Here is a 19,073-nt window from a genome sequence, read left to right on the forward strand (position 1 = left end):
CCCTTTGTTGCAGCCACTATGTCAACGTGAAGCAATCTCATAGAGGGTCTTCCTCTTTTTTGCTGACCCTCCACTGCATGCATTTCGCTTCAGATTATCTGGTTCATTTTCCAGTGTTTTCATATATATGCATATAATATTGATTTTATTAAAAGAAAGATGTGGATATTTATAATGCAATTAAAATGTGAAACATAAAGCAGGTAAACTACGTATTTTAAGGTTGAATATATTTCATCCTTAAATCTTTTGGTGGGGGGCAGGGGGTGCATCGTGTGAAGCTCTTTTTACAAGAATCTGGTACACTTTAGAAAGGGTAAGATTTATTTGCATCAACACCTAACTTAATCCAGCACTAAGAAACTGCAAGGAAAATTGACAGGCGATAAGCAAGGGAAAAGGGAAAAGTCAGCTCCCAGTCAGACCTCCTTTAGCATGCTCAGCAGTAAATAGCGTGACTGCCGGAATTATACCTAACTTCACTGAAGACATTCACAGACTTTTGGGAGGTTTATTTTTTTTTCCTTATAGAAAAGAAAATTAAAATATATCTTACTTTGCGTATTTATTTTTGCAGTGTCTGGGGCATTTGTAGGTGTGGACTAAACAGGCGTAATTAAAATGATAGGGAAAGTGCATTTAGCTGAAGAAGGGTATGGAAACAGTGCTTTGCAAACAACGTACAGTATATAGAATAGTGAATTCTAGGGTAGGTGTCCTCCTGAGATTAAAATTTTCTTCCAAGATCAAATTTCTAACATTTATACGGCACGTTCAAACACAATACCAGTAAATTTGTTAGTTCCATCATTATAAAGCCCACTTTGGCCAAGCTGAAAGCAATCTGCAGTGCCCAAAAAGTAAGTTACACATACAGGGCACTTCCTTTCCTGCTGTAACAGCTGAATTCCCGCTAAGAACTGGAGAGCTTCTCCGCAACGCACAACTCTTGCCTGGGGGCGGGGCTACTTACCACCACCCAATCTCCGTGTGGAAATGGGCAAGAAGGAACGCGAAAAATTGCTTTAGGGACAGCGCGTGCGCCTAAGACCTCCTGGTGGGAGGGATCTGAGAAGGGAAGCAATCAGAAGCTTTCGTGTCCTCTCGCGGGATCCTCTCTACAGGCCACGTCAGGGAATAGAGATCCTGGTTCCGAGCGATAGGTGCCGGAACAAACCGACCGTAGGAGGCCGTGGACACGAGGGTGTCTCAGAGGGTAGGACTTCCGCCGGAAGACAGGGCGGTTTCCCTGGTTTCTCGGCGCAGAGATCCGGCCAGGTTTCTCTCTACGAGTTCCGAGCTGGCGCTCGGCGGTCCCGGGTGGAGATGGCTTGCGCCGCAGCGCGGTCACCTGCCGACCAGGACAGGTGGGTCCCGGGGAGGTGGGTTCTGAGGAAGAAAGGGGGTGCTGCGAATCCGCGACACTGCCCCGCCCGCCTTCGACAACGGCCTCGCCGCTGGAGCTCGGCCCTGGCCGCAGGCCCTGCGCCTCTCCCGGGGAGCTTGTTCCAATCCCAAGAACTTTGGGTTTTTTGAAGTCTTTAATGTCTATAACACAATTCTTTTTCATTTGAGAGAGTAAGTCCCAGCCTCAGAAACAGACAGCTGTATCTAACTGAATAGTTACAGCATTGCTTTGCTTTTATCATACGTGTGTGTGTTTTTAACAGTTACCTTCTCTAGCAAGTGATGTTGGTCTCTTCACCTAAGAAATAAAGTTTTCTTTTTAAGTAACTTAAGTAAAAGACAACGGGTTTGGTTTGGTTGGGTTTTTAAGGAAAAGAGAGACAACTTGAAGAAAAATATTTAGTGTAGGTGTACCAGCAATCGTGATGGTGACGATGATGACTGATTGAATGAGTTTGGGGAAATCCTGTTCTGGTGATACCAGCTGTGCTTTTTCTGTGTCAGGTTCATTTGTATCTACCCTGCTTATTTAAATAACAAGAAGACCATCGCGGAGGGGAGGCGCATCCCCATAAACAAGGTGAGGGGATGACCGGCATCTCTGTCCTTTAGGAGCGGGAGGGCTGTCCGGTTAGAGCCGTGTGAGTTTCTTTTACTTTATTACATTTCTTTAGGATCTGAGGGGAGCAGCAGATAAGAATTGGGGAGGTTACTTTAATATTGGTGAAGCCAGAAAGGCATTAATTTATAGCTTTAAAAGATTTTTAAACTGGTTCTTCATGAGCCTTTGTTTTAAAGAAGTGACAGTATGTAGGGCTTGCATTTTTTTTTTTTAAATCGTAGGTTATGATAGTTTTCCCTTTAATAAAGGAAATTAAAATCCTGGCATTGTACAGTATAATGTCCAAAAGAGTTGAGTTTGTAAAAATACAGAGATTCGAAGAAAATTCAGCTTTGTTGAGTTTTATGTTTTTTTATTTATTTAATTTTTAAGGAAGTTACTTTAAAATTAATACTTTACTAAAGTAGGGTGTTTAAAAAGAATATGATTTCTCCCTTGTGCTCTTTGGGTAGGAAAACACAAATTCTGTGTTGGTGTAGTGGTTAAAGTTTGGCCAGGTGCCTGATGCCAAGTAAAAGATTTTTGTAGAAGCTTTTATTTTCAAAATTGATGTCAAATTCTGCTTTGTAAAGAGTCATATACATTTTGTAATTACAATGACAAATTTAAGGTAACTTGGTCTGAAGCAATGAATTAGTTATGTTTGTGTTATTTAATAGCTTCCATTTTGCTGCCTAAATATGTAAAGGGAAGTCTGTTTTGCTGCCTCAGGGTAAAAGAGAAGATGCCAAAGTACTTGTTAAGAATAATGCCTGACTGCGGGGACCATGGTCTCAGGGAACATATAGCTCAATTGGCATAACATAGTTTATAAAGAAAATGTTCTACATTCTATTTTGATGAGTAGCATCCGGGGTCTTAAAACTTGTGAGTGGCCATCTAAGATATGGTCTTGCCCCATCTGGAGCAAGGGACAATAAAGAAAACTAAAGGGAATGTTTAGTCCAAAGGACTAATGGACCACAACTACTATAGCCTCCACCAGACTGAGTCCAACACAGTTAGATGGTGCCCGGCTACCACCGCTGACTGCTCTGACAGGGATCACAATAGAGGGTTCTAGACAGAGCTGGAGAAAAACATAGAACAAAATTCTCAGTCACACACACAAAAAAAGGCTAGACTTACTGGTCTGACAGAGACCAAGAAACCCCAAGAGTAAGGCCCCCAGGCACCCTTTGAGCTCAGTAATGAAGTCACTCCTGAGGTTCACCCTTCAGCCAAAGATTAGGCAGGCCCATAAAACAAAATTATACTAAATGGGCACACCAGCCCAGGGGCAAGGACGAGAAGGCAGGAGGGGAAGGAAAGCTGGTAATGGGGAACCTAAGGTTGAGCAGGGGAGAGTGTTGACATGTGGGCAACTAATGTCACAAAACAATATGTGTATTAAGTGTTTGATGAGAAACTAGTTCTGTAAACCCTCATCTAAAGTACAGTAAAAAAAGAATAATGCATGACGTTAACCCATGGTGACAGAGGCCACTGGTAACAAGCCCTAAGATAGTTTGGAGAATGATTGGAATAGTAGGAAGGAGTAAAGACAAGCATGGATTGGCTGATTGATTTTTTAATAAACTTTGTTGTATAGCCTACATACAGAAATATAAATGAATCATAAATGTACAGCTTGATTAATTTTCACTAAATGCGCACACCTGGGTAACCAGCACCCAAATTTTAAACAGAAACATTACCAGGACCCCAGAAGATTCCTTTACATCCCCTCCCAGTCACTATCCCCTTGCATACTCAGACATACAAGGATCACCACTATTCTGAATTCTAATACCATACATTACTTTTACATATTTTTGAACTCTGTATAAATAGAATTATACGCTATGTACTCTTGTGTATGGCTTTTTTGACTGAACTTTATCCTGAGATTTATCTACATTTTTTAGTGTAGCTTGTTAATTCCTTATAGCAGGGCTTCTGAATAACGGCATTATTGACATTTTGGGCTGGATAACTCTTTGTTGTGGGGGACTTTTCTATGTATTTTAGGACGTTAGCATCTTTGGCTTCTACCCACTAGATGCCAGTATGCACGCACGCACGCACACACACATGTGCAGAATTGTGGCGATCAAAAATATCTCCAAACATTGCACTTGTCTCTTGGGAGGCAAAACTTCCCAGTTGAAAACTCCTGCTTTATAGTATTACATAGTGTCAATATACCACAGTCCATTCTACTTTTGGTGGACAATTGGGTTGTTTCTAGTTTGGGGTAATTTAAATATTACTGTCAGGAACATTCTTGAACTTGTCTTTTGGTGAATGTACTTTTGCACTTCTGTTGCATATATACCTTGAAGTGGAATTGCAGAATTACAGGGAATGTGTATGTTCTGCTTTAGTAGATACTGCCATTTTTCTAAAGTGACTGTATGTGTAATAGTTGTTTAATTAGTATTCGTTGAGCACCATGCTAAGTGCTAGGGAATACTGTATACTGCTGAACAAAACAAAGTCCTTTCCCTGGTGAAGTTTACATTTTATTAGAAGGGAGACGGACACAAAAGTGTGAATCGATATTATTCCCAGAAATTTTTAAAATTTAACATTGAAACAACTGTACCTTGTTTAAAAAAAAAAACGAGGGTTTTGGTATGTGCTTTGATCATAGTGGAAACCTTGGTGGGACAGTGGTTAAGAGCTGCTAGCTTATAACCAAAAAGTCGGCAGTTCAAATCCATCAGGCACTCCTTGGAAACCCTGTGGGGTAATTCTACTCTTTCTTATAGGGTCGCTATGAGTCGAAATGAACTCGATGGTAATGGGTTTGGTTTTGATCATAGTATTTGAAAGGATTTATACAACAGTGTAGCAGTAATCCTCCTCAGGCTAAGCTGTTCAGTGTTTTTGTTTTTAACTCTTTCAGGCTGTTGAAAATCCTACAGCTACAGAAATTCAGGATGTATGCTTAGCAGTTGGACTTAATGCATTTCTTGAGGTATAATGTGGTTCTTTCTTTACTGTTTTCAACAGTAATCTCATTGATGTAATACTTTTTTGAACAAAGCCTGTTTTTGTTTTTTATATTAGAAAAATAAACTGTACTCTAGAGAATGGAATCGCGATGTTCAGTACAGGGGCAGAGTCCGGGTCCAGCTCAAACAGGAAGATGGCAGCCTCTGTCTTGTACAGTTTCCATCACGTAAGCTCTTTTAAATGAATGTATAGAGTCTTGGGATAGGTTATCCCTATGTAATACAAAAATAGGCTTTAAAACGGAGCTTTTGAAAAGTAAAAATCATAATTCTACAGATTTTGCTATTGGTGGGTGGAGAGTGGTAAACAATGGTTCTGACTTCTTTTAGGTTAAGAACGTCTTTGTGAATGTGATGAAACCTGTTAATCCTTTCTCAAAAAACCACTTTGTGAACATTTTATAAACTTCTAGAAGTCCATCATTGCTCCCAGGTTAAGAGTATAAAATAAATCATTAAATGGTTAAGTGTTAACTACCTTTTCATATACTGGAGACACTTGAGATCTGTTAATAATTTCTATTCTTAATCTAAAAAGCAATATTGAGTGAAAAAAAAAGTGAAATGCATAGTATGATACCACTTAAAAAAATATATCACTTAGGTAAGTTTAAATACAAAGTATTATTGTTGTTTATTGATATATGTATGTGCATATTTTTGGAACAGACTAGAAAGATAAACTTTATCTTAAGATAGTACAGGTAAGTCCCCAGCTTATGACAGGGTTCCATTCTGATGACTCTGTCATAAGTCAGTTCTGGCGTAAGTCAAATACCTTTTTTTTTTTTTTAGTTTTAATTATTACTGCCATTTATCATGAGCGTCTTTATAAATCCTGTCTTTGAACATCTGCGCGTAAATGTCTGAGAATGATATCAGTAAATTACATGCTCCATTGTATGTAGTACGTATTACGATAAGTTGTCCAAAAAAAAAAAAGAGAGAGACAGTTGTAAGTGTGGTTCGTTGTAACTTGAATATGTTGTAAGTCAGGGACTACCTGTAGTTAACCTGATGGCATTCGGGGTGGAGAGTGAAGACTGTAGCTTTATCTCTAGTATTTTATTCTTTAAAAAAAAAAAACAACAAAACTGGACATCAGTATTCCAAAATGTTGATTTTGGGATACTGGGAATATAAGCGTTTCTTTACATATTATTCATCGCTTTTCTGAGTTTTTTATTTCTAAAAATTTTAATTAAAAAAAAAATTGATGTGTTCATTTAATTTGTAATTTTTTTTCCTTGAAACAGTAACCCCAAACTGACAATTTAAGTGTTTTTAGTTGAATTAAAATAGCTTGATTTTTATATAATAAAAACTGTCAGGATTGTCAGGCATTACTAGAAACTTAGATTCTAACGTAGGAGGCAGCAGATACTGTATTCTGATGTGTTCTTTTTCCTCCTGTATCTTTTTTTTTTTAATTATGGTAATATATATATATAACATAAAATAAAATATTCCATTTTTAAGTGTACATTTAGTGGCATAAGTTCATTAACAATGTTTTGTAATCATCACCGCTATTTCCAGGACTATTTCATTACCCTAAACCTAGTAAGCAGTAAATCCCTATTCCTCCCTCCTTCCAGCTCCTGGTAACCTCTAATCTACTCTTGTCTCTATTAATTTGTCTGTTCTAGATTTTTATATAAATGGAATCGTAACATTTATTGTTTTGTATTTGGCTTATTTCACTAAGTATTATACCTTCCCACTAGCAGTGCATGAGGTTCCCAGTTTCTCCACATCCTCACCAACACTTGTCATTTTCTGGTTTTTTGATAGCCACCCTAGAACGTGTGAAATACAGTCTCGTTGTGGTTTTGATGTGCATTTCCCTAATGATATTGAGCATTTTTGCATGTGCTCATTGCCGTTCATGTTTTTGGTGACATGTCTATGCAGATGCTTAGCTTATTTTTAAATTAGATTGTTTTTATTTTTGAACTGTAGTAGTTCTTTATGTATTCTAGATAAAAATTCCTTATCAGATACATGACTTAGGAAAATTTTCTCCCATCCTATGGGTTATCTTTTCACTGTCTTGATACTGTCTTTTGATGCACAAAAGCTAATTTTGATGAAGTCCAGTTCATCTGTGCCTGTGCTTTTGTGTCATATTTAGAAAAGAATTGTCAAGTCCAACATTGTATAAATTTCCCCGTTTTCTTCAAAGAGTTCTATAGCTTTAGCTCTTAAAACCATCTTGAGTTAATTTTTGTATGTGTTATAAGGTAAAGGTCAAACTTTATTCTTTTGCATGTGGATATCCAGTTTTCTCAGCACCATTTGTTGAAGAGGCTCTTCTTTCCCCACTGAATGGACATGGTACCTTGTTGAAATCCATTGACCACAATTGTGAGGGTTTATTTCTGGGCCCTTAATTCTATTCCAGTGGTCTGCATGTCTGTTCTTATGCCAGTAGAGCACTGTTTGATTACTGTAGCTTTGTAGTAAGTTTTGAAATTAGCAAGTATGAGTGTTCCAACTTTAATTTTTTTTCCAGGTTGTTCATTACTTAAAAAAAAAAAATTTTTTTTTTTAATACAAATGTTTATATGTTAATCTTGTGTTGAATTTATTTATTTGCTGTAACAGTATTTTTGGTGGATCCTTCAGGGTCCTCTACGTATAAGATCATGTCATTCCTGAAGAGAGAGCATTTTCCTTCTTCATTTCCTATTCAGATGCCTTTAATTCTTTTTCTTGCCTAATTGCTGTAGCTAGAATTTCTGGTACAATGTTGAATTGAAACCAGCACCCCTGTCTTTGTTTCTGATCTTTGGGAGAAAGCTCTCAGTCTTTCACCACAGAGTACGATGTTAGCTGTGGGTTTTTCATTAATGCTCTTGGTCATGTGTAAGGAATTCCCATCTGTTTGTAGTTTGCTGGATATTTTTATCATGAATGGATTTGGATTTTGACAGCTGCCTTTTCTGTGTCAATTGAGGTGATAATTTTTTTTTTTTTTTCTCTCTCTCATTCTATTAATGTGTTGTGTTACATTGACTGGTTTTCTTATGTTGAATTGCCCTTGCATCCCTGGAAAAAATCTCGTTTGTTCATGGTATATGACCCTTTAATATGCTATTGGAATAGGTTTGCTAGTGTTTTGTTGAAATTTTTGTAGTATATTCATAAGGGATATTGCTTGGTAGTATTCTTTTCTCCTGTATTTGATATCAGAATGAGTTAGGAAGTATTCCTTTTCTTTTTTTTTGGATGAGCATATGAAGGATTGCTGTTAATTCTTCTTTAAATGTTTGGTAGAATGGAGTCCCTGGTTGCACAAATGGTTAAGCTCTTGGCTCCTAACCAAAAGGTTGGTGGTTGAAATCCACCCAGAGGCACCTCGGAAGAAAGGCTTGGCAATCTACTTCTGAAAGGTCACAGCCATCAAAAACTCTATGGAGTGCAGTTATACGCTGAAACACTTGGGGTCTCCATGAGTTGGAATCATCTTAATAGCAACTGAAAAAAAGAAGAATATATATATGTAACTATTTGTTAAAATTCACCAGAGAAGCCAACTAGTCCTTGACCTTTCTTTGTTGGGAGGTTGATTCAATCTTCTTACTTGTTATACATATACTGTCTTTCAAAAGATGGAGGAAAAAACTTGATTTGACCAGTAAATAAAAGAGGTAAAAATTGAGGTTGGACAAATGGTACAGCCAGTTTCCAGTAAGAAAATGTAAGATAATAAAAAGAGAGGAAAGCTGAGGAACTGGATGTGTTAGAATAAGGAAGGCAACTACTGGAGCTGGTAAGTGCACAGAGGAGTGTATATACACATAGAGCATCTAAGCGTATGGGTAAGATCTAGTATAGCTTAATGGCACTTAGGTTTTGTTACTAAAGACTTCAACAGCCACACGTTTCTTTAGCTTAAAGATATAATGGTATTCTGACTCTTTGTTTCCAACTCATTATTTTTAGATATTTTCTCCTTTGATCTTCAAGTCAATGACTAGGACCAAGACCAAAATTTTGTTTCAAAGTTAGTGTTTGAAATTTTGATTTTGCTCATTTAGATACTTTCAGCATTGTTCTCAGTCTCAGTACTTCATTTTCTCCAGCAGAGGCCCTCACTTGAGCAAGTCACTGTCTTCACAGTCATTTGATTGTTTTGGTTTAATTCCTTCCCATTTTCTTAATATGGTGATGGTTTTCCAGACTTTTATAATATTCAAATTAATGACCTTTTATGTCTTATTTCTCATATTATACACTAAGCCTAACTTCTGGTTCCCAGGTAAGTCAGTAATGTTGTATGCAGCGGAAATGATACCTAAACTAAAAACAAGGACACAGAAAACAGGAGGTGGTGACCAAAGTCTTCAGCAAGGAGAGGGAAGTAAAAAAGGAAAAGGGAAGAAGAAGAAGTGATTTGGTGTAAGAATCAAGTATGCGCTATTCCTGAAACAGACATGAATGGAGGCCTCCGTTTTGTATCTGAGAGGAAGGAAGAAGCTTTTTATTTGCATCTTTAACTGTGAACTTTTGTGCCTCTCAGCTTCAGCATCTGAATTGATAATGAAATAAAGAAATTTACATCAAAAGTTTGCATCTAGCATTTATGCAGTATAAAAGAAAAAAATTGCCCTTCAGTGCTTTTCATGGATGAGAGCATATTTTTTAAATGGACAGTGAACTGTACCATAAGTTACTTGAAATCCTGTATCTGCTTATCCTCTGTGTAACTTGTGCTTGAGATAAATTTAATAACATTTGAACTATAAAACTTGTTCATCTTTTAAGTCAATGGAATAAAATTTGAAACTGACTTTAGTAGCTTTTGCTTATGAACTAATTAATATCAGCAGAAGAAGTAATTAAAGAGAATAAAATGGGTAGTGGAAGCCTAGACAATGTAAGCCTAAAACTAAAAGAAAATAGTTAAATCATCTTTGGGATCTGTGAACAGCCAGATCACATTCTTTTAATCTGTTATTGTAATTGAGTTGTTCAGTTGCTAGTTTTTTAACATATGGAAAGCCCTGAGCTTTTTTTAAGCTTTAGAAAGAAATGCTTATTTTGTAGGTTTAAGAACATTGATTGATGTTCTAAAATTACCTATGCTTTAGCACTTTGAGGTACACTTATTTCAAGAATCTAAATTGGATTGGCGCTTCTGACTTTATTCCAAAGTCCTATCTCTGAAAGTGGTGAAGATTTTGTGTAAAATATAAGAGAATTTGTATATGGCCATATGTTTTTGTCTGTTGAGCCCCTTTTAGGGAACAACAGCCTGGCCACAAGACATGACCTAACCTGAACAATGGTTTACTTCTCAGGAATTTGAATCTGGAGTAGAAACAGAAGTATAGATGGTGACGGGAGCTAAGTCATCTAATGTTCTCCAACTTCGAGCGTCCTGATTCTCATTCTTCCAGAGGCCTGGTTGTTTAGCTCTTCCTTGAAATTTGTGAGCCACCTTATATCTTTTCAGTAAATCCCTTTTTCAGGTTTTCATTGATTGCAATCCAACAATCCCAATTGATTCTGAAATAAGCTGACCCAAAATTGCATAGCTTTAAAATGGGGCTGCACACCCCAGGCTGTATGAACACAATCCATTGGCGTGCAGGAAGAAACATTAGTGTTTCTATTCATATTTTTTTCTCAGCCTCTAGTAGTTTCTGTGTTACATGCTTTATAATGGACATAATAGTATAGCAGTTTATATAGTTCATAAATACTGGTGGGGGCGGTATGCAAAACAGTTCTGAGCAGTCCTTGTTGGGAAATTGTATCACTTAAGGATGTGTTTTGCTGTGTAACAAAACAGTAAGGGACTTTAGCAGGAGTTTATTTTTTTCATATAACATGAATCCCAAAGGTAGGTTTTTACAGGTGTTGGTTTAGCTGCTCATTGATACCGCCTTTGTATCTTTCCACCATCTGTGGCATGTTTCTAACATCCTTAACGATTGTTGGCCTCAAGCCTGTAAGAGGGCTGAAAGTGCCAGGTTAGTCCCCCTTTAAAAGTAGAGCAAAGGATTTCTCAAAATCCTTCCCAGCAGAGTTCTTCTCATTGTCAAGAGCTGTGGCACATGTTCACCTCTAGTTGCAAGGGAGCCTGGAAAAATGAATACAGAGCTTTTTTAGCCCTGATAGTAGAGGTAGCCAAGGAAGAAGGCATTAGAGAATGGATACTAGGGCAGCACGTTTAAAAGGTTTGCCACAGAAGGATGACTGGAATCTAAAATTGTTTTTGTTTTGGGGTGATAAGGATTGTAAGAAGAGGTTTTAAAACTGTTGCTGTAACAATATTGCTCTTTCTTCAGGTTGCAATCAGTGCATTACTGACCTTGTTTGCTAATAGATAAGTGGAAAATGGAATTGTCTGTAAAGACCAAGTTTGAGCATTTAATCATATGTTGAAATACCATTTGTATTTATTTCAGTGAACTGTGTTCATATCCTTTGCCCACTTTTTAAAGACTACGTAATTTAAAATAGTTGGCTGTTTTAATAGAGTTTGTTTCCGTTTCAGGCATTAACTTCCCTCTGGAAGATGAAGATTCAATTTTTCTTCCTTCTCACATACCACATGTGTGTATACTTCCCATCTTTCCATCCTGTCGATATATTTCATAATTTCAGTCACTATTCAGAGTTTATATTATTACCATATATTTATTCATAGCTGAGCCATTTAGTACCTTTGCTACTTAAAAGTGTGATTGGGGATTCAGCAGCATTAGCCTCCCCTGACAGCTTATGAGAAATGCATAATCCCTGACCCCAGCCCAGAATCAAAATGCATGTAACAGTGTTCCCAGGTGGTTCTATTCTATGTACATTAAAGTTTGAGAAACACTAAAGTATGTTATGGTCAGTTTTGTTTTCTGTATAACTTTTTCTTTTCCTTGGAGCTAATTATTGTCTTGATCTTTTATTTGCTTAGTTTCTAAATATTCACTAATGTAACTACAAACTATCAGTTGTCAAAATAGTCATTCAAAAACATTTACATCAGGTGGATTATTTATTCTATCTTAAAGAAGCTTCTTCTGGAGCTTTTTGTCTGGCTCTGATCTCTGCTGGTTACCCTGTAGGCCTAGTGCACATCTTCACTCTGGGTCTTTCTCTTTGTCATCATCTGGGGTGTTGGATAACCTTTTTATTCCATGTATTCCCCTTCCTTGGGTTACTCTTGTTTTATGTAGCTCATCATCAGGATCTTTCTGATAAATATGTAGATGTTCTTAGGGTTTGCATGTCTGAAAATGCCATCATTCTACTCTCAACAATTGTGAGGATGATGCAGGAACAGGCAGTGTTTGTTCTCCTGTGCATGGGGGGTCACTATGAGTTGAAACCGACTTAAAGGTACCTAACAACAACTACTCACATTGTTTGGCTGGGTATAGAATTAGAATAGGAAACCATTTTATTTCACGTTTGAAAGCATTGCTTTCTGGTCTTCTGACTTCTCTGGCTGATGAAGGGACAACCAAACCATTCTAATTCATAATCTTTTGTGACCCACTTTTTCTTGTTGAAACTCAATCTGGTTTTCAGTATTCTGAAATATCATGGTAGTGTACTTTGTGTGGGTCATTTTTTTTTTTTTGTCCATCGTGCTTGGTACCCAGCCGACCTTTCAATCTGGAAACTTTTGTGTCCTTGAGTTTTGGGAGCTTTTATATATATATATATATACACATTTATTTTTATTGTGCTTTAGGTGAAAGTTTAGAGAGCAAATAAGTTTCTAATTTAACAGTACACAATTGTTTTATGACATTGGTTGCCAACCCTGTATATGTCAACACCCTCCCCTTTCTGGGATATTTTCTTGAAAATTTCACTGATTTTTCTCCCCTTTCTGGGAACTCTTTATTTGGATGTTGGACCTACTACACTAGTCCTCGAGTTTTCTTTTTCTCCCTCTTATTTCCATTTATTTGCCTTTTTGCTCTACTTCCTAGATTTTCTCAGGTTTATCTCCACCCCTTTTATTGAAATTTTCCTTATCTTTTCAACTTCTCTAAACTGTTTTTCATCAGAATGTTTAATTTTTCTAAACTCTATCCTTATTTCATGGTTGCAATTTGTCTTATTTATCTCAGGGTATGTTTAATAATCTTTGTTGTTTCCAAGTTCCTTTTTTCCCATTTTTATTTTAGCCCCTGTCATATTAAGAGGTTTTCCTCAGGTTTTTGGTTTTCTGCTCATTCAAGAGCAAAAGATCCAAAAAATGATTGGAAATTCAGAGAATTTCCAGCGTCACTGGTGTGTTCTCTTAGGCTACTCAGCTTCCTCAGAGAAGAGTCTTCCATTCTTCCAGGAGGATAAAGGTCTGCCTTTCAGTGTTCTGGGAGACTAGTGGTAGAGGCTGGGTGAGGAGAATGATTCAGACTGTATATATTCACTCAATCCTTTGTTTTTAATACAGTGCCCCTCCTTCAACTCTGTTTGTGTTTCCCATTCCAGAGACCCTCTTACTATTTCTAGAGGATAAACCTCCTTTCTTTTACCTGGATAGGTATAGGATAGCTTTCACCAGTCTTCCTTATTTTAGTTCCTTCCCAGCATTAAGGTGTGCTCTTAATCGTTTCCCCCGCCCCCTTACGTTGGGGGTGACTTAATTAGATTTCTATACCTAAAGAGAGACTAGGTGTGGTAAGCAGAATCATAAAACCAGTCACTGTCGAGTTGATTCCAACCCATGGCAACCCCACGTGTGTCAGCATAAAACTGCTCCATAGAGTTTTCAATGGCTGATTTTTTGGAATTAATTCGCCAGGATTCTGAGGTGCCCCTGGGTGGAGTCGAACTTTTGGTGCATTAACTGTTTGTACCTCTGTGGGTGCTTTCCCTCCCACCCCCATATCCCAGTCCCGGAAATCTGTGAATGTTACTTTATATGGCACAAGGAACTTTGCAGGTAAGATTAAGAATCTTGAGATGGGGAGATTATCCTGGATTATCCAGGAGCACCCAGTGTAATCAACAAGGGTCCTTATAAAGGGGAAGCAGAAGGGTCAGAGTCAGAGAAGGTGATGTGACCACAGAAGTAGAAGTCCAACTGATGGTGGGGAACCGTGAACCAAGGAATGCAAGCAGCCTCTAGAAGCTGGAAAAGACAAGGAAATGAATTCTTTTCTAGAGCCTCCAAAAGGAACACAGCTTTGCCAGTTCATCTTGGACTTCTCACCTCTAATCCAAAAACCTGTTGCCGTCAAGTTGATTCCATCTCATAGAACTGCTACCCTAGGGTTTACAAGGAGCCGATGGTAGATTAGAACTGCCAACCTTTTGGTAAGCAGCCTGAGCTCTTAACCACTGGGCCACCAGGGCTCCCCTGCCATGATGAGTACTGTAATATTTGATGGCTAAGGATCTGAATTGTACCTTGTTATTCTAAACACTATGATTCTACACGTAGGGACATCAAAGCAGCTGCTGGAATCTGAGCTGACCAAAGCATGCATTCTGGAAGTAGTTTTTAATACAGTTCTCAAGTTCTTTTCTTAACCTATTTCTAAAACAATACAGAACGATTTGGAGGTGTGCGTAAGTGTTGTTACAGGCAGTTCCTGGATTACGAACAAGTCTGTTCCTAGATCTGTCTTTAAGTCCAATTTGTACGTAAGCCAGAACAGTTACAGTTACGTACGGTTCATATTTAAAGTCAGTCAAATGTTTGTCTTAGTGTACAGTATATAGTGTACCTTTCTGTGCATAAAAAACATTAAACACTTCCAGATACACTAAAATATCTTTAACATAGTAATACAGTAGTATCAAAGTAGTGCCCATTTGTTGTTGTTATGTATTATTGTATGTACCTTGACTTTTTAATATAACAGGCTTTACTGGGGTTGGTTCATAACTACAAGTTGTACATAAGTCAGACATTTGTAACCCAGGGACTGCCTGTTTATCAAAATACACGCTATCTTACATCATATGAGACTTCTTTGCATGTAGTACAGTATGCAGGTAGAAAGCAGTGGTTTATTAAAACTCATTGCCATTGAGTCTAATTTGACTTACAGTGATCCTACAGGACAGAGTGGAACTGCCTCATAGGGTTTCCAAGGAGCAGCTGGTAGATTTGAACTGCCAACCTTTTGGTTAGCAGCTGAGCTGTTAAGCAGTGCACCACCAGGGTTCCCCTTTAAATCTAGTGGTAGAGACTTTTTTCTTTTTTTTATGTCGTGATGTTTTCTTTAGGGAAGGTCTTTTCCTCTGATAGGTAGTAACCACCAGGGGAAAATAACAGGCCATTGAGGAATGGAGTTAATAAACAGCAGTGTTTAATGTTCATACCTCTGTGTTTAACATGATTTTACTTAAATAATTTTGGGTTAAAAAAACAAGAAACCCCCAGAAAATAAGTTAAATGAGATAACTGAATTTTATTTACAACCATTTCCATTAAATACATCACATCTTAAGGACAGGTGATAACTTATCTAAAGGCTAAGCTCATTTTCTTCAGGCTGTGGGTAGAAGACTTCCCCGAAGTAGCAGTGACTTTGTTGATATGAATGATGATTGAAGCTTTCAAGGAAGGCAAGAATTGCTGCAGGAATTCTTTTCTTCTTTTTGAAAAATTTAAAATGTGAAGCAGGAATTTTATAGCTTCACATACTCCAAACTACCATTCACATACAAATAAAAGTGTGTCTTCTAGGGAGACACAGGCACAGTTAGTTTTTCAAATATTATAGCCCTGGAAACTTTTTATTTGGGAAATCTAAACTGAGACAACTGCTCAACTCAATAACTTCTGCCATTAATATGTACACTTCAACTGCCAAAAACTGTGACTTTCAATTTCTTGCAAAATGCACTATAGAACAAAGCTGTGTTATCAAGGAGAAAAAAAAATTGCATGCAGAGTATACTTTATTAATAGTTTTTAAACAGATATTAGCCAATAAGCACATATGTATCAACAGTAGCAACTTTTATGCCTCTTTATCTTGTCTGATTATTCTGTATACTAAAAGTTATATAGTCTGTGTACTAAACAATCTGATTACATATTCTGTATGCTTGTTGTTGGCCAGTAGGCTAGAAGTTGCTAATTTTCATTCCTCTGCCACCAAGAAAAGCATGATTTGTTACTATGGAAAAGAAATTGAAATACTCAAGTACTTTTTAAAAAATACGTATATAAAAGGCCTGATTTTTCTCCCAGTAACAACTAAATGTTTGCTTTCTAAACTTCTTTTTTTTTTAAGGGACGTTTACTAGAACGCCTTTGATGAACACTATTTTTCCCAGAAAAAAAAAATGCCACCATCTATATTATAATATTTTCGGGGATATATAATCCCCTATTTTTGATGTCTTCAAGATTTTTTACATCATGAGGCATCATTATGATCTTACCTTATTGTTATCTAAAGGAGAACTAATCATCTTTATTTGCCTTATAAAAACAATTTTACTGGCTGAATATTTAATCTTGTTAATTTTGTCGTATTCTTCTTTTAGTCTAGTCTAATTCAAAAGGATCCTGATACTATGATGTAAAGCTCAGTTTTTCTAGTCCAAACAAGCTGTCAAGACCCATAAGCTATTTGGCTGATCAAGTTGGAGGCATTAACTTTTTTGTTCTGTACCTAAACTGTGTAGTTACACAGAATTTATCAAAACAGAATAAAGACGAAGTCATTTAAATGGATTACTAATGATTCTGACTTGTAAGTTAGGGAAGCTTCTTGCGTTTAACCTTAAAGCCCTTGAAGGTCCCCAGAGAAAGGAGATGAAGACAGTTTGACATGATCACTGCCAATTAGGTTATAGGTTCTATCCTATTTCCTTTCATCAGAATTGCTCTTAGAGCTAGATGTCATCATTAGCATGTTGTAGCCAATGATGTACAAGATATGTACAAGAACATATATGTAATCAGAGCTAGGCAAGTCTTTGGAGGTCCTTAACCAGGTTAAAATTAAAAAAAAAAAAGATTGGGAAAGAAGTCTAAACCAACATGTTACTCAGCTTTGAAGGTGAAACCAAGGATGGTTTCCATTGTAACAAACAGACAAATCTAAAGCTCATAAGCAGATTTTTTTTTAAGTCCACTAGATAGTATTACTAGCTATATAGGGAATTTGGAGCTATAGATTACGGATACATGTGTAAATTTCCCCATTCAAGACTAACTGCTTTACAAAGCGGTCCTGGGATTCAGCTGCTCCAGTGTTAGGAAAGCAGCCAGGCCCACCACAATTCAACCTCATTTCTCACTTAACTCTGTTCATTTGAAATATTACCCATTAATACTAATTTTCTGAAATATTATTTAGCAGATCACACCAGCACAATGGAACCTTCACTGCAGCTTTTGGCAGGTGAAAAAGTTTTTTTTTTTTTTTCTTACTGTACAGAATTTATAGATAGTATATGTGACCTCCCCTTCCCCATGAGAATTATGCATGTTATAGTTAGCCAGTCACATATCCAAATATATATGTACATACATATATATGCACAAATACGTTAAAATCATTTAAGAATTATATAAAATTGTACATTAACATGAAGAACCATAAAGAGTGCACTAAATGTAAGTACAGAGAAAATTCATGCAGAGACCGTCCAGTGAAGTACACAGCCTGTGAGATACATATGTTTGTTTTAAGTTTATTTTTTTATTTCCTGCAGGACAGTAACATACCTTTGCCTTCCTAGAGACAAAATTTCTAAAAATTTGGACACTGCCCACTGTATTAAATTTAAAATGTTCCCTACATATATAAACCTAAGTGGCCTACATATATAGACAGTAAAAATAAGCAAAAAAAAAAAAAAAAACCTCACAACACATTTGCTTTTTAATATATCAAAATGTTTCCAAGGCAACATTATTAAAATGATCACACCACAGTCCCTAATATAACAACAAGCCCTAACAGGAAGGTCTGGAGAGGGCAGAAAGGCTTCATCCAGTCAGTGGTTTAGGTGCTCTTCTTTTCTTCACCCAGTAAATTCACGGTAGCTTTCTTGGCTATTTAAGGAGGGAAAGAAAATCACATCAAACCTTTTTGCAGCACAGGCTCTGTGCCCAGTGTAGCTACTAGATCACAAAACTCGGATGATTCATATTCACGAAGCACACTGAGGTTTGTGGTCAGGGTTAAAAGGGTCTCTGGGAAGTGGTCAAGGTACCTCCCTCAGAGCACAAATTGTGAATACTTGAGCAAAGAAGTTCTTAAAGGTCATCTAGTTTAAGCCCCTTGTAGTTACAGCATCGCCTAAGCTATCTGCCCACTGCCCTACTTTAAGCATCAAAAGAAACAGATTCCTTAGGCATATAGTGTTCTATATAACCAAGAAATTTTTGTCTGTATCTGGGTGCTGGCCTACTGTAAGATTTCACTATGTACCAATCTGCAATCCCAGAAATGATGGTATATGTATATGAATATTACTGTCTCACTATGCCACCATTTCCTCCTATGATGGGAAGTAAGAGTTTGCCACAGTTTTCAAGTTGGAAGCCATATGAAACAATACTATCATCAAGAAAATACTCTTAAATCTGAGGTGTCTAAACCTTCCCTTTCTTAATTACCACGTGGCTTGGAATGTGTTGTAAAAACCAGTGTGTCTTGTGATGGAAGGGGAGGAGGGCCTCCTGTGAGATGCCACAAAATGCAGCTGTTTCTGATGGAGCCCAGAGTCTCAGTGATGACAGCCAAGAATTCCATGTCTACCAACTGCCTGACAGCTGTTCTCCTCTCACTCAATTAAAAATACTGAACAAAGTTAACAAAGAAGAAATTGCTGCTTGTCTTAAATAAAAAAAAATAGCCCTTTGTAAAATTTCACTTCCTAGTAATCCAGAAGCTTTGAGAAAAGTCTAAAATGTGCCAACATGTAAACTCCTCCTTATTTTAATCTCACATTCCTGTTTAGGAATGTATCATATAAAAGTAAGATTGGATTTTGGCATATTGGTATCTAAGAAGCTAAGAAATGCAGACAAACACCAATCCTTTTCAAACTCTTCCAAAAAACAGAAGAGGAAGGAACACTTCCTAATTCATTCTGTGAAGCCA

At 37.2% G+C, this 19,073-nt stretch overlaps 2 protein-coding genes across 3 annotated transcripts in view; one reads left to right on the forward strand and one right to left on the reverse strand.

Annotated features, from left to right (window-relative positions):
- Positions 1 to 1,185: 1,185 nt before the first annotated feature.
- Positions 1,186 to 15,522, forward strand: SRP19 (signal recognition particle 19). Of its 2 annotated transcripts, none has more exons than XM_049872325.1 (5): positions 1,186 to 1,367; positions 1,912 to 1,987; positions 4,920 to 4,991; positions 5,084 to 5,195; positions 9,293 to 11,334. In XM_049872325.1, the coding sequence occupies exons 1-5, from the start codon at positions 1,327 to 1,329 to the stop codon at positions 9,424 to 9,426; spliced, it is 435 nt and encodes a 144-aa protein (XP_049728282.1). In that variant the 5' UTR covers positions 1,186 to 1,326; the 3' UTR covers positions 9,427 to 11,334. The 2 variants fall into 2 exon arrangements, with proteins under 2 accessions (XP_049728282.1, XP_049728276.1); XM_049872319.1 differs by lacking the exon at positions 9,293 to 11,334 and adding an exon at positions 11,537 to 15,522 and having other exon boundaries at positions 1,225 to 1,367.
- Positions 15,389 to 19,073, reverse strand: part of REEP5 (receptor accessory protein 5) — a 51,351-nt gene continuing 47,666 nt past the window's right edge. Inside the window, exon 5 of the mRNA XM_049872311.1 lies at positions 15,389 to 18,019. Coding sequence (XP_049728268.1) covers positions 17,970 to 18,019 — 50 coding nt within the window. The 3' untranslated portion in view covers positions 15,389 to 17,969. The remainder of the gene's footprint in view (positions 18,020 to 19,073) is intronic.

Source organism: Elephas maximus, chromosome 2 (genome assembly GCF_024166365.1).
Source record: "Elephas maximus indicus isolate mEleMax1 chromosome 2, mEleMax1 primary haplotype, whole genome shotgun sequence".
Classification (NCBI taxonomy): domain Eukaryota; kingdom Metazoa; phylum Chordata; class Mammalia; order Proboscidea; family Elephantidae; genus Elephas; species Elephas maximus.